We start from the raw sequence: 15565 nt of genomic DNA on the forward strand, positions 1-15565 counted from the left end.
CTCACGTATGTTCATTTCTGGCTTCGGGACAAAAGTACCTTGAGGTCAGGGATCACATCTTTCGTGTCTTCTGTGTCCCCCTTAGCTCCTAGCAGGACACCTGATGTGTAACAGACATAGAATGATGTCCAGAGGGGTTGGCCTGCTCTTGGAGGCGCTTAAGTACCTTCTGCTCTCCAGGGCCTGTCGACTGATTCTGTTTTCAAATAGTGCAGGTTTTAGTACTGAACTCCTGTGTGTGTGTGTGTGTGTGTGTGTGTGTGTGTGTGTGTGTGTGTGTATTTTTTTTTTTAAGATTTATTTATTTATTTACTTATTTATTTTGGCGGGGTGGGGGTGAGGGGGTGGGTGGGGGCTGGGGATGGGGGAGGGGGTGGGGAGAAAGAGAATAGTGGGAGGAGCAGAGGGAGAGGGACAAGCAGACTCCCTGCTGAGCAGGGAGCCTGACTCACAACCCTGAGATGGTGACCTGAGCCGAAACCAAGAGTCTGGACACTTGACCGACTGAGCCCCCCAGACGCCCCAGTACTGAACCTCATTGATGACTTTTGTTTGGAAGTTATCCGTGTCCATTGCTCCCTCTTCTGTGCATGGACACACATTTGTCTATATCTGGAAAACCTGCCTCTGCGCAGCTGGCCTGTGTCCTTAGCTCTCTTTTCTTGTGGACCCAGGGGACGGATGATGTTTCCCTTGGTGATTCGACTACTAGAAAGCTCACAGGCCCTAGGAAACTCACACTCTGCTGCCTCATGCGGGGCCTGGGAGATTGTGGGAGAATGTTAAGGGATCCGTGGTGTCCTGCGCTGGCCTTGATGGATGCTGGTTTGGGAGAGAGAGGAGTTGGGATAGTACCTCTGTAGCCTGAGTTCCTCCTGTCAGGGCCCTTGAGTCACTTCTGCCCTGTGCTCTTTCTGCAGTGCTCCCCGTGGCCGGACATGGCCTACCAGGTGAACAGTGCCCCATCTCCAAGCTACAACGGCTCTCCAAACAGCTTTGGCCTTGGCGAAGGGTATGATGGCCCGCTCTCCCTTTGGGGCTCCTGGAGTGATGATGGATCTAGGCTCCTTTCTTGATCTTTCCTTGGTCTCCTCCGCACTGCACCGCTCCCCCCTCCCCCCCCCCCCCCCGCCTTGGTATGCTGGTATCAGCATGTGCTTCAGGGCGGGACTTTGAATATTTGCACAGGTTTCTGTGCTTGGACACGCTTCTGTAAGCACTGTCTGCTGGGGTAGCAGCCCAGGACCCAGCCTCCCACCCCTCCCCCCCCCCCCACCGTGGAAGCAGGTTGGCCTGTGGGTGCCCTCCAGGGCAGAATGCCTTCTCGACAGATGGAGCCTTAAGAGGTGGCCGTTCTGGTGGCCCAGGCGGCTGCAAGGGGCCGTCCTCATTCTTTCTGAGGTCCTTGTGCACATTCTCCAGGCAGCACGGGTTAGCTCAGGATGTTCCCTGGTCGAGCTTCAGGAGTTGTCCCATGGGAGTGGCCTCGCTCCCGCTCACCTGGCTCTGGAAGTGCACAGGCCACACTGCCTCTGAGGTGACAGTCGTGCAGGGGCTGGCGGGCATCAGTCGGACCTGTCCCAGGCTGTGGGGCACCACTGTGACGGCTGTGCACATCCTGATCCTGTTTCTGGGGGGACAGCGAGAGCAAGGAGACCCCAGGCAGGTTTAGCAGGTAGGTGTGGAACCTGTGGGCGCCTCAGAGCCCGTGCTTGGCATGCGGAGAGCTTGGCATGCGGAGACCTTGACTAACGGGAGAGTGGGTGTGCCTGTGAACTTGATTTCACAAGGTCACAAGGGGCTTCCTTGGGAAGGGCAGGGACACAAAGCCTAGGAGTCATGTTCAGATTCAGGTGGACCCAGTGTTAAATCCCCCCTTTCTGTGGTGAGTGGTGAGTTCCTTAACCTTCTGCAGCCTCAGGTTCTCCACTAGCAGGGGGTGAGGATTTGTTCAGGGTTGGGGAACGGTGTGCCTCACGGACACTGCACAGAGGGCAGCTCTTGTCACCGACGACCCGTCTGAGGGTCATTCTAGCGAGGGCCTTTTCTTTAGTGTCACTGTGGTAAGGTGCACACAGAGTAACCCCAGCTTGTCAGTTTAAATCAGAGTGAGACACCTACGTCCATCCACGTTGTGCCTTCTCCACTCTCTGTCTGGGAGGGTCATTTATATTTAAAACTGTATCTTCCTCTTAACTTAAAAATGCAGGTGTTCAGGTGTGTGCCTTCCCCATGAGTGAGCCCCGGTGGGAGGGCAGGTGCCTCCAGCCATGACCGTATTCTCCTTGTTAATGGGTGCCGGACTGTGGCTCCCTGTTCAGGGCAGGGTCCCTCCCAGGAGCCCAAAGCCCTCTCTGCCTCTGCAGACAGGGGTTTGGCTGCCACTGTCTGGGCACCCGAACGGTCCTTGGGGATCTTTGGGCAGCCTGCCCTCTCCTGGGGCTGAGGCTCGCGGGGGTGGGGGGTGGGAGACTCTGCAGACCCTGAGCTCGGGCTAGAGGGGTGCTCGTTTGCTGTGCTGTGTTGCCAGCCAGAACGTCGTGTCCACCCTGGAGGGTTGGTCAGGGATTTTGAGGGATTGCATGGGCAGTTCTGCCAACATGTCTCCGACCTGGGGAATTCTTGAGGCCCTGCTGCATTTGAAGTGAGGGCCATTCCATGAGGGGAGGGGGAGCGCCACACTGGGATAGGGGGCTGTGCCCTCGACTGATTGCTGGTTCTCTTTGCAGGAACAGTTCCCCGACGCACCCGGTGGAGACTATGCCGCTGGGCAATGATGTAAGTGTGTGTCGCTGGGCTCTCTGGCTTGTGTGTCCCTGGGCAGACCCGGCATGCTCATGTCAAGGCCCCCTCCTCTCTCTCTGCCTGCAGCACCTGCTTCCGTCAGCCTCGATCCAGGACGCCCAGCAGTGGCTCCACCGAAACAGGTTCTCACAGTTCTGCCGGCTCTTCGCCAGCTTCTCAGGTGCGCATCTCTCTGTTGTTGGTAGAACCCATGGGGATCCTAGAAACACGTCACAAAGCCAGGTGGCTTCCCATACTTGGCCACACTGTTTGCCAGGCTGGGACCTGGTATGGCATGGGTCACTCGCTCACTTGCTGCCCCTGAGCCAAGTGCTGAAGGAGGAGGTCCTGTCCTTTGGGAGTTTCGAGTCTAGTGTGGCTTTCAGGGAGGGCCATCTGGGTCCCCTGGGGTGGGTCCCAGACTGCCCGGGAAGGGCCCTTTTCACCAGGTGGGCTGGGGCACACTCGGCAAGTCTTCTGGCTCTTCCCCACCACCCCACTGCCCGTGTGTCACGCTGTCTCTGGAGCCCTGACCTGGGAGATGACAGTGAAGCCACAGGGAGGAGAGGAAGCTGCGACTTCCTTCAAGCCCTCACCGGTGGGGCCGTCAGACAGAGACCCGGGGCCAGGGCTGTGGGGCATAACGGTAAGCAGAGCAGTGAATCCTGCCACCAAGTCGAGGAAATCCAGAACGACCAGGAATAAAGTATTGACCAGAACTAGGACAGTGGCTCCCATGCACATCTGTGATAGTGGAAGGAAAAAAACTGCTCACGGTCGTCTTTGAGCTCAGCTTTGCAGGAGCTTCCTTTGTGGTGAGGGGGGCAGGTATGAGAAGGTTGGCCGGGGACCCCATCCCCAGGGAACTTGTGGCTTTGAGTCTGCACAGGTGTGTGGACCCCATGTTTCAGTGCTGCGTGACCCTGTGGTGGTGGGCAGGCTCAGAGGAGGGCCTGGCTCGTTTTGGGGAGGAGCAGGGAGGGATGCGGCCATTTTCAGAGTGCCAAAGAGAGATGGTGCCCTTGAGCAGAGGTTAGGCCCAGGGGAGGAAGGGAGCTAAGTGGGTACAGGGGACAGTGAAATGTCCAAGGAGGCGGAAAGTGCAAAGGCCACAAGGTGGGGGCCTGCCTGGTGTGGCCACAGAGCCTGGCACCCAGCTGAGTGGGGCCAAGTGGACTGGGGAAGGTAAGGTCAGAAAGGGACTGAGGGGCCTGGTAGAACAGTGGAGGGATTTTGGCTTCTACTTGTCATGTAGAGGGAGCCTTTGTGCTTACAGAATTATGCCTGAAACTGTCTCTGAACTGTGGCAAGAAAAAGGGGTTGGATGTTATCGCTCTTGGCCATGTGACTGTTGGCTGGTTTTCAGCGGAAGGTGATAGCATACTTGTCCCTTGGAGAGTCCTAGGGCACAAGGCTCTAGAGGACTTGTTGGGCTTTGAGGACAGGACTGCATCCACGGTAAGGATGTTCATAGACCTTTATTCATAATCGCTCCCAGCTGGGAGCAACCCCGGTGCCCATCGGCAGAGAATGGACATGGGACTGTGGTGTATTCGTGCGATGAATATGTAATAATGGGCATGAATGAGACCTTAAACAGAACTGGGAGGGAGGGAGCCGGACATAGGAAAAGTACATCCTCGTCCATTCCCCTTACATAAATTTCAAAGTTTCAGGCAAAGTTTAAGGAGATGAGGAGTCAGGACGGTGGTTCCCCAGAGGTGGGGGCGTGGGTGGCGTGGGTGCCAGTGGGAGGTGGGAATGTCTGCTTCTTGTTCGTGTGCCGGGGCATGGCTGCACTGAGGTGGCCACAGGCAGGGAGGGGGTGCACTTCTGCACTTCGACGAGTATGGGTCCTCAGTGTCCTGTGCTGGGTAACGTGTGCTTGTGTGAGTGCGCTAAACGGTACGGAGGGAGGGACGGGCAGGCACAGCTGGTGAGGACCTTTCGGCTTTTGTAAATGCCCGTCTGTTCTGTTCTGCTAGAGAACTACTCTCTGCTCAGCTCTCGGGCTGTGATTTCCTGATGTTTAGTTTTTTGTTGTTTTCTCTCCGTGGAACATCTGGTGCCTGCTCAGCGTGAGGCTGATGCTTTCCTGTCCCCACTCTTCCCTGTCCACAGTGCAGCGTCTGCAGGTGCCTGAGGACAGAAGCTTTCCTGTGTCTCCCACTAACGGGCGGCCCCATTTTCCTGCCTAGGTGCTGACTTGCTGAAGATGTCTCGGGAGGATTTGGTCCAGATCTGTGGGCCTGCAGATGGGATCAGACTCTTCAATGCCATCAAAGGCCGGTGGGTATCAGTTTCCAGCTGGACGCAGGGTATGGCAGGGAGCCCCATCTCAGCCTTTTGGATGCTGCCATGTGGGCCCTCTGGTGGGGACAGGGCTCTTCCTGGAGCAGGTGCAGGAAGGAGGCCCTGTGAGAGGGGATCAGGGCCATGGGGGGGGGGGGCTGAGCCTGCCGCAGCTCACCCCTCCCTGCAGGTCCCTCCTGCTTCTCGGTTTGGCTGGAGCGTTTGTGTCTGGATCTGAGCCCCTCAGCCTTCCCCTCAGGTGCTCAGCTGGTTGCATTGTCTAACTGCCTCCTTCCAGAAGGAGGGGTGGGACTCTGTGGCAGCTCTCTCTTTCCAGAGAGACCAGAGAGCAGGGCTGGGTGAGCTGCGGTGGAAATGTTGGGCACCATGCTGTTGAGTCCAGCAGCCCCAGCCACACGTGGCTGTGGGGTGCTTGATCTCAGGCTAATGTGATTGACCGAGTGAGTTTTAAATCTCATTTCCCTGTCACGCATGGATAGCACAGTTTTAGAGTGAGGACGAGGGCCTGGGTGTGCATCTCAGATCTGCCTCTTCCGAGTTTTACGCTAGACCAAAGCTCTGACCCTTGTGAGCCCCGGTTTCCTCCTCTGTAAGATGAGGGCTGTGGTTCCAGTGCCCTGCGTGTGTGAGATGAAATGAGGGAGGCATGTGAAGTTCTGGAAATGGTGCCTGGGGCAGAGTAAGCCAGAGAAAGTGTTTGCTCTTGTTACCGCCCTGAAAAACACTTTGTGTCTTGAGACGGGTGTTCTGGGCAGAGAGCCCTCATGGCAGCTTACAGGACCTGGAAGGGTTGGCCATCCGGCTGCCTCTAGGCAAGCCTGCCTGAAGCCATGGAGGCCCATACAAAGGCCTTCTGCATCTGGCGGCCTCCTTTCTTCTCCCTGAATCATTCCGTCTGCGTCCACCCTGTGTTCTGAAACATTTCTGGAATGTTCTCCCTACCAGCCCCCTCCCCCAGTACCTGCTGTTTATTTCCCCTCCTGCCAGGAATGTGAGGCCAAAGATGACCATTTACGTCTGTCAGGAGCTGGAGCAGAACCGAGCGCCGCTGCAGCAGAAGCGGGATGGTGGTGGGGATAGCAGTCTTTGTGGTGAGTTGTGGGGGGTCCGCCTCCGCCAGCCTGGGGCTGGTTTCTGGGTGGCCGGGTCACAGGAAGACCCAGCAGCAGTGTGAGTCCTCTTGCCGAGGATGTGTCCACTGAGCCACCTCACTCAGCTTTCTCGCAGCATGAGTTTTTGTTAAACTCCCTCCTGGGATTAAAATGTTGAAGGTGGAAGTCCTCTCCCAGAACAGCTGGTCCAGCTTGCTTAATTGCTGCCTGGAGAGCAGGCTCAGAGAGGGGATGCATCCCCCCATAGCCACTTACTTAGCCACTCATGAGGGAGTTGGGAATCAGGCCTTCGGGCTCCCAGGCTGGTGACGAGTGACCGCTCAATGGCCGGATTCCCAGAGCACTTCCTCCTATGGTGTCCCCCCAGCTGGACCAGTCTTTCCCGTTTGGTTCGGTGGCTGCACGAGGGCGAAGGAGCGCAGCTTGCGGAAGCTCGGGGTGCCTCGGGGGCATGTGACTTTTTTGGGTTGGCAGTTTGGTGAGAGTTCAGAGGCTTTGAGGTCAACTGAGTGTGGGTACCAGGGCTGGCCATGCCGCGTATTAGCTGTGTGGCTTTGGGCAAGGTACCAGGGCCCGTGTACCCGTTCCTGCACGTACAGAATACACATAGCGACGCTACCCCCAGAGATGAGAGGTTTCGGTGAGACAAGGCATGTATAGCGAAGCGCCTTTCTTCTGAGCGTCTGTGCATTCTTTGGGTCTGGCCAGTGGCCAGTCTCAAGCTGCAGAGTCCAAGCTCTTCTGTGCATGTCTGCAGAGAATGGGGGAGCACTGGTGGAGTAGGAAGGCTCCCCAAGTCCATCTAAAGGGCTTCCTTCCCGTGTGCTTGCTTATTCGTGTCTCCTCGTAGGCCCTGTTGGGAACATTTCCCTGGGCGGGGGGGCACTGAGGCACACGGTGGGTCACTGTACCCCAGGTGACAGCGTTGTGTGTAGCAGAGCCAGGACCCAAACATTGGGACCCTGGGAACTGGCTTCTGAGCCCTCCGTCTGGCCCCTGGACATTCCTGAATGATGGCTAGGTCCTCCCCCAGCTTCTCAGCTGATTGCCCGTGAGGGACAGATCCTGAGCCTTGGGGTTTCCTGCACATGCAGAAGGGGCATCCTGGTGCTCCAGCACAGCTCGTGATCATGCTCACAGAGGCCCTGAGTGCTGGTGCTGCCCCGGCACAGACCCTGGGGCCCCAGGACGTGCAGATTGTTCCAGGGCTGGCTTCTCCGGTGGCTGAATTGGGTTGTGAGCCTGGGATGGCCTAGTCTAGAGCCTCGTATTCCAGACTGCTGCTGGCATGGCCCCAGAGGAGAGTGGCTCAGGAGGAGTCCAGAGGAGTGTCCCATGGATCCTTCAGCCGCCCCAAGCACTCCTGACAGTGCAGCGGATTCTGTCACAGAAGGGCGTCCTAGAGAGGGGCCCTGGCCTCCTCACCTGCTGTCCACACTGGGGGCTGGGGGGTGGCCACACACTCTGCACAGGATCTGACGGCCGCTCAGCCCGTCTGAAAGCCTGGGACGGCCAGTCTGATGTGTGGCTGGAACGCCGTGGCCTCAGGGAGCGTGCGTGTGTGTGTGTGCACATGGCACGTGCATGCATGCTTTTGGAACACAGGGCCTTCTGAAGCCAGGCGTTCCTCAGTTGAGGTAGGAGTTTGGGAACCTCTAGTTCAGTCTAGTTATGCTTTGCCTTTGAGGACCTTGAGGCCCCCGAGTGTGGAGGCTCCTGCCCCGGGGCCCCTGCAGAGCTGCCTCCTCCCTGGCTGGTTTGGGTTTCCCGTAAGGAAGCATTTCCAGCCTCCAGGGTGGTGTTAGCTTCCAGCAGGGCGGTGATGCTCCCAGGGCCTCTCTTCCCTTTGTGGCCACAGTGCTGGGGTGGAGTGGCATTTGTGCTGTGGAGAAGGGCAAGGATGAGACCCCTTGTGATGTCAGGTTGCAGTTATCCCTTGCGGAGAGAGGGGAACCCTCTTAACGCTGCTCATGGGAATGCAGGCTGGTACAGCCACTCTGGAAAACAGTATGGAGTTCCTCAAAAAGTTAAAAAATAGAGCTACCCTACGACCTGACAGTTGCCCTACGAGGTACTTACCCAAAGGATGTAAAACTACAGATCTGAAGGGATATGTGCACCCCAGTGTTCAGAGCAGCAATGTCCACAGTAGCCCAACTGTGGAAAGAGCCCAGGTGTCCATTGGCAGATGAATGGATAAAGATGTGGTTACACACAAACACACATATACACACACACAGGAATATTATTCAGCCATCAAAAAAAATAATGAAATCTTCATTTATAATGACACGGATGGAACTAGAGGATATTTCACTAAGTGAAATAAACCAATCAGAGAAAGTCAATTATATGATTTTACTGGTGGAATTTAAGAAACAAAACAGGAGCATAGAGGAAGGGAGGGAAAAACAAAACAAGATGAAAGCAGAGAGGGAGACAAACCATAAGAGGCTCTTAACTCTAAGATACAAACTGAGGGTTACAGAAGGGGGTGAGGTGGTGGGGTAGCTGCATGACGGGCATTTAGGAGAACATGTGATGTAATGAGCACTGGTATTACATTAAGACCGATAAATCGCTAAACTCTACCTCTGAAACTTATAATACACTATATGTTAATTGATTTTAAATAAAAATTTTTTAAAAGGAGCAGTTATTCTTAAATCCCACTCTTTGCCTCCTGGAGCCATCCAGTGACCCCTCTAAGCCATGGGAAGAAAGGAAAGGGGATGCATGATTTCTTCTCATTCCTGCAAGGATGTGCGTCTGGTCACAAGTCAGAATCACTAGCCACTTGTTAGAAATACAGAGTTCTGCCAGCCGATCTCCCTCCAGCCTCTGCCCCGCCATGGGCATCATTGGGTATGGGGTGGATGCAGGAATTCTCCATTTTATGTAAGATCCCCCCCGAGGGACTAGTACAGGAACGCAGAACCATAGCCTGGCTGCCTTCCCCCTGCCGCTGGGCTGTCGAGAGGCTTGGTGCCTGTTAAAGCCAGGTCCCACAGAATGGGTCTGGGCACGAGCATCCTTACGACTGAATGACTGTCTTGGGGGTTGGGGGGTAGGCAAGCTCCTTAGAAAGCAGGGTGTGTTCTATAGAAGGCCCTGTCCCTTGCCCTCTAGTGTACCATGCCATCTTCTTGGAAGAGCTGACTACCTTGGAGCTGGTTGAGAAGATCGCCAACCTGTACAGCATCTCCCCCCAGCATATCCACCGAGTCTACCGGCAGGGCCCCACGGGCATCCACGTGGTGGTGAGCAATGAGGTGAGCACTGCCCACACCCCCACTCATGGCCTTGGGGCTGTAGGGAGGCATGGCAGACAGGCGCCAGAAACGCCCCCTCCGGGGTTGGGGAATGACTTCTGCCTGTTTTATCTGCATGCCACATGCCCTTGGCTGCCCCTGGAGTGCAGGGGGGAGAGTTCTGAGGCTCTGAATAAGCTATCTGGTATCCACTCTGCCTCCCATCCTCAGCCGCATGCCTTGCAGGAACCGTGGCACAAACCTGCCTTCAGAATGCTTACGGTCAGGACTCTTAAGAAGTCAGGGCGGCTGGAGGAGGAGGAGGTCCCAGGGATGGGGGAATGGACTGTGGGCTGGATGATGGAGAGGAGGCAGGTCACATGGGAGCACAGAGCCTTCCTCTGCTGACCAGCAAAGATGCCATGGCCTTCCTGGGTCTCCCTGGGCTGCATAGACATGTGTGGGGCACAAGCAGCTGCTGGCAGAGGGCACAGAGTGATCTGATCCCACTCATGGCTGAGGAGGATTTGCATCTGCATTTAGGCATTCCTGATGCCTTGTTTAAGCTTGTTCTATCCTGGACCCCTCCTCTTGATAGATAATAATAGTCAGGAGTGCCAGCATTTATCTGCTGCTTACTGTCCTAAGTGCTTGTGTAGCCACTCATTTAATTCTGGCAGCCTCCCTATGAATTAGGTGAAATCCCATTTCACAGATAGGAGACTGAGACACAGAGAGGCTGAGTAATCACCCCAGGTCACACAGCCGGTAAAGGGTGGCGCTAGGGTGGGAATCCTGGTGTCCAGCTGCAGAGCCCAGCCTTGTAGTCAGATGGCTCCCCACCTTCCCAGAAATGAGGCCTTTAGAGAAACAGAGCGGGGCTGATGGGAGTGCTGGCTGGGCACCCTGAGCCTCCAAGAAGACCCCAGCAAGCGAGTAGTGGGAGCTCTGAGAGTATCTGTGTAGAGGACTGTAGAGGAAATGGTACATGAATGGTGTCTGGGGAAGTATAATGTAGGCTCTGAAATCACACGTGTCCCCACTCGGACCTTGCTGCTAGGAGCGGAGTGACCCTGGGCAGGTTTACTTAGCCCCTTTGAGCCTCCATTTCCACATCTGTAAAACGGGGATAATTATACCCACTGAGCAGGTTGTGGTAAGGATAACATGAGAAAACCGTGTCAGGCACTGGGAGACACCAGTTAAGCTTGTGGTGGTGGTGGTAATTGACGATGCTGGGCACTTTGAACTTTTGGGAGCAAGTGATGGAGAAATCCTTAAATGTGACAGTATATAAACCGTAAGGCTCGTAATAGTCCGTGTAGGTCATATATTGTCATTATTGGTGATAATCCTATCGCCACTTGTCATTACAGTTACCTGAGCCTCTTAAATGGGAGTTGAGTCCTGGAGGCTGGCAAACCCATGGTGGTTTCCTTCCTCTTGAATTAAAAAGCAATTCATGGGTCACCTGGCTGGCTCAGTTGGGGGAGCATGAGACTCTTGATCTCAGGGTTGTGAGTTCGAGCCCCATGTTGGGTACAGAGATTACTTAAAAATAAAAATTAAAAAAAAAAGTGATTCACAGTTTAGTGTCTATCGAGAAATCTAAAACAGCGGAGGGTAAACGCAAAAGGCACCTCTTTCCCCTACTCTTTCCCTAGAGGAGTTTGTACTGGCTGGCTTGGATGTGAATCTGCCGGATAATGTTTTGAGTGGGCATCTGTCGTGGGCCTGAGCGTTGTTTAGGCGTGGGATCCTAAGCCAGCTGTACATTTATCTGGCACTTGCTCGTTTGGTTCCTGGGTCAGAATGCTTCCCTATCATTCCATTTAAATTTCAGGCAGCTGTTTCCCTATCCCCACTTCACAGACAGAATGAAGCCCAGAGTTCCTGACCTGAGCACTTCCTTGAGAATAGCCCGGGACGTTCAGACACCTGAGCAGTGGGCTGCCGTGGGGGCACAGGAATGAGTTTCTTTGGTGAAGACAAAAGCCAAGAATGTGCGGAACCCTTGCCATGTCACGGGTCCCTGCGGGAAGTCCCTTCCCCGGCTCGCCCCTACCCTCCCGAGTGGGCAGTGAAGCAAGTGAAGCAGAGAACAGAACCACAGTGCTAACCTCTGCTAAGTAGGCGATTCTTATTCCCCGAAGTCTCCTTGCCTCTTAACCCTGAATCAATTGGAAACCTTTGGTTCTTAATTGCCCAGAGTGCTGGAGGCAGCCCGGCCAGCCGCGGAGCCGGCCCTCGAGGTGCAAGGGCACTTAATTAAACAAGGGAGTTACTGATTAAGCCCGTGTGGGATGTGTGTAGGGCCTCGCATGCCCTAGTAGCTGGGCTGCTAAGAGCCCCAGAGGGAGCAGGCCAGCAGTATAGAATAAATGTACTTCACGCATCATTAGGCCCAGCAGGGAGGGGCAGGGGTCCACAGGTGGATGGATTTGCAGGATTTGGGGCAGTAATCCAGAGGAGGCAATGACATATGGGTGGCATTTTTTAATTCGAAAAGGAGTTTTGCTGTGTGTTAGCTAGTGTGTGTTGTGGGTATGTTTAAGGTTTTTTTTGTTGTTTATTTTTTAAGTATTCTTTCCATTTAGATTGTGAAGTACAGCATATGTGTGCAAGGAGTATATGGAACTTATTTTTACAGTTTAAGGAAGAAGTGCCCAATACTGACACTCGGGTTGATTAAAGATTCTGTTAGAAGCCTCTTTGTGGGCGATTTCTTCTTCCACTCCACCTCTCCACCTGCTGGTCTGAATTCTGTACGAATCACCCCCATTTCCTCAGTGTATTGCTTAATTTTGCCCATTTTAAAACTTCATGTAGGTGAATAATAGCATGTTTTTCTGTGACTTTCTTCCATTTCACTTAATATCTTTGAGATTGATGTGTTTAGGTGCTGCTGGAGGCCCCTGGCCCACTGGATGGCATAGCGTGATGAGGTCACAAAAATAACTGATTGACATGGGGGTGGTTTCCAGTTACCGCCTTTTTTTTTTTTTTTTTAAGTTTTTATGTCAGTAATCTCTGCACCTCACTTGGGTCTCCAGCTCAACCCCAAGATCAAGAGTTACATGCTCTTTGGGCTGAGCCAGCTGGGCAGCCCTCCAGTTTCCATTCTTAACAGCCAGTGCTGCTGTCATCGTTCTTAGGTGGTTCTAGAGAAACCCCTGGAGAAACCATATGCAGGGGTTTCTCTGGAACCCTGGCCGGGAGGAGTGGCCTACCAGATCTTGTGGACAGCTTTGTAAAGTGGTTGTAGAGACATTCCACCAGCAGTGGGAGCCAGTTCTAATGTTCCATATCCTGGTTCTCTTCTTTTGCATGGGCGCAACCCCGTTTTACAGATGGGCTCAGAGACCAGAAGGGGAAAGACTGACTCATTCAAGGTCACCTGGTAGTTAATCAAAGTGGGAACTGTGGGGGCGGCTGAATAATCGTTCCCTTCCTGCCACTTTGTAGACACAAGTAGTGGTGTTATGTTTGTATTGATCCTCATAGGACTCTGATACGCAGAGATAGTAATTACTATGTGTGTTTGTGTGTGTGTTTAAGCATTTTAGTTTTTTCTTTGTTGCTGTTACACACATACATGCTCCTGTAATGTGTCCATATAGGGATTGGAGGTCTCAGTAAGTACGAAAGAGGGAAACGAAAGCGCACGAACATGTAGTCCTGTACTACCATGTTAATGTTTTGGTTCCTTGCCTGGCTCCTTCCTGTCCTTCATGTTCAGTTTCTGTTACTTACGATGGCGATCATTTCGTATATTTATCTTGTTTCATGGTTCCTTAGTGAATGTTAAGTGGAACCATTTCCCTGCATTTGTGCAAACATGGTGACTGTCATTTCTGCCTGCTGCGGTGGCTGGGCTCTTGTGTCGCTGTGGTTTTTCACATTATGAACTCATTGTTGAAGGGACATGGTCTTTCTTTTTGCCTTTCAGATGGTGCAGAATTTCCAAGATGAGTCTTGTTTTATCCTCAGTACCTTAAAAGGTAAAGCGCCCCCCACCCCTTTTTCTTGTTTACTTTACGTAAGTGGGGCCTGACTGCACAGTGGGTCCCTCGAGAGACATCTGGCAACATCCTCTGGGGAAAAGGAACACATACTTGCTCTGAAAGCCTGCCCTGGCGATGTGAGAACTTCTGAGATTGGCTCCAAAGTCAGTTCTGAAAGGGAAGTCTGGCCAGGCAGCGTGTGCTCCGTAAACTCAGTGCCTGAGTAGAAGTAAGGTGCGTTTGAGTTTTTCCACAGTGGGGGTCTCCAGGAGGAGCAAGTGTGGAATATAGCAGCTGAGCCTGCAGGCCTAGTGGGTCAGGGATCTGGGGCAGTGGAAGAGCATGAAGGTTCCCCTGAGGAAAGGGTCTGAGAAGGAACTCGTGCCAGGAGAAAGGGGGGGACTAGCTGTGACCTAGTCTAGGTCTGGGTGAGGGTATATCACCATATATGGTGATAATAGGGTTGGGTGGGGCAGGTAAATGCAGGGAGTATATCATGCAGGGAGTATATCAGAATGAAAGCCCCACAGCAGGGCCGTAGACCTTGAACGGTGACAGGGCCAGTCCTCTCTCCCCTGTTCTCTTAGATCTAGCCAGCAGTTGCCTTCAGAGAGCTGGGGGCCAGAATACCCTGAGAACCCCAGTTTGTCCGAAGCCTTCTTGAATATGGAGCCTTTAGTTCTTGGGCCTAGAGCGATGGTAGAAAGGCCCGTTGGCAGAAAGAAACTCAGTAAGGCAGAAGGCATGTGTTAAAAATACTTGTTTTTGTTAGCACACTTCACTCCATGCAATTATATTTGGAGCCAATATCCATGGCAGGGCTTCCGCTGGTACCCGGATACCATGCCCTGCCTGATTCCCCAAGGCCACGGCATCATGCCTTTTACCTGAAAAATGCCCCGTGTTTGTCTTCGCAGCCGAGAGCAATGATGGCTACCACATCATCCTGAAATGTGGCCTCTGAGCAGAAGTAGCGTGTGTAAAGGAGAGCCTCCCACCCCTAGCCCCATGGATTCCCTCGGATGTAGAGATTGCACCACTGTAAGCTGCGGCCTCTCTTGGCAAGCTGTGACCAGGAGGGACTTGGCCCAGTCTATGAAAACCACGGACCAGTAACCAGCAGAAACCCGGGGGTGCGGTCTCTGGCATGCAGAAAGCCAGTGGCTCCTCTCTCCCTTTCTCTTGGCCTCCAGCTTTTGAATGGTTCCTTGTTCTTTGCCTGCTGTTCTAAAGAGGCAGGTAGCGGGGACATCTTCTCCGAAACCCTGCTAGTTCTCTGGGTATCTTGGTGCCACTGCATCTTTCTACCACTCCCCTGCCTCCAGGGAAGGCCCTGGCTCACCCCAGCCTTCCCCTTGACAAGGACTGCTGACTGGATGTGGGTGGTTTTGCCTCCATTCCGTCTTCCTGTTGGTTTCCCTCCTCAGAGACCCTGGTGAGCATCGTCTTCTGATCTGGGATGGATGGATGGGAATGGGATTTCTTCTGTGCCTTCTGCTTCTCTCACCTTGACTCTTGCTTCTAAGGACCTGCCGCCACAGTGCCCAGAGACGGGTTTTCCAGTCTTTGCATTTGCCATGTATACAGCACAGTCCATGTGTAGGACCCGCCACCAGACCTGGGGCTACGCCGTTGGGAGGGAGAGAAAAGAACAACTGTCCCAGGTGCATTATCACAAGTATAAAAGGGATGAGACAAGATGATGTTTTTTCTTTTTTTTTTTTTTTTTGCCCTTCAGCTTTTTTTATATAATTTTTTTTCTCAGCAATCTTGGGTAAAAGGAGGACTAGGAAATGAGCGTCCCGTTTAGAGAAGACCTTGGTTAACTACTGCCAAATTTGCCAGGATTCCCAGGGACTTTGTCTCTTGTCTGAGGGCCCCCATTTAAATGTTCATCTTTTCATGTGTAGAGGGATTATCCGTTCAGGGCATTTTGCAGGCATGGGGGTGGTTGGATCACTTCTCTTAGTGGCGTAATTATGGGGAAATTTGAGTAACTCAGTTACTAATTGAGTAAACTCATGAATTAGTCTTCGTCTTGCCTCTGTTTCTGGGACCCAGTCATCTCTACCTTTCGCTAACTTAAGTTTATCTTCCAAAG

General features: G+C 53.4%; 1 protein-coding gene across 1 annotated transcript in view; it reads left to right on the forward strand.

The window, feature by feature from the left end:
• The window catches only part of TFCP2L1 (transcription factor CP2 like 1), a gene marked incomplete at both ends in the record, with an annotated part of 57000 nt that extends 42572 nt beyond the window's left edge, over window positions 1-14428 (forward strand). Inside the window, 8 exons of the mRNA XM_080799347.1 lie at window positions 921-1012; window positions 2730-2778; window positions 2872-2965; window positions 4983-5073; window positions 6085-6188; window positions 9339-9481; window positions 13410-13461; window positions 14382-14428. Coding sequence (XP_080655473.1) covers window positions 921-1012; window positions 2730-2778; window positions 2872-2965; window positions 4983-5073; window positions 6085-6188; window positions 9339-9481; window positions 13410-13461; window positions 14382-14428 — 672 coding nt within the window. The remainder of the gene's footprint in view (window positions 1-920; window positions 1013-2729; window positions 2779-2871; window positions 2966-4982; window positions 5074-6084; window positions 6189-9338; window positions 9482-13409; window positions 13462-14381) is intronic.
• Window positions 14429-15565: the final 1137 nt, after the last annotated feature.

The sequence above is a fragment of the Martes martes genome (genome assembly GCF_963455335.1).
Source record: "Martes martes genome assembly, chromosome: 3".
Taxonomy (NCBI): domain Eukaryota; kingdom Metazoa; phylum Chordata; class Mammalia; order Carnivora; family Mustelidae; genus Martes; species Martes martes.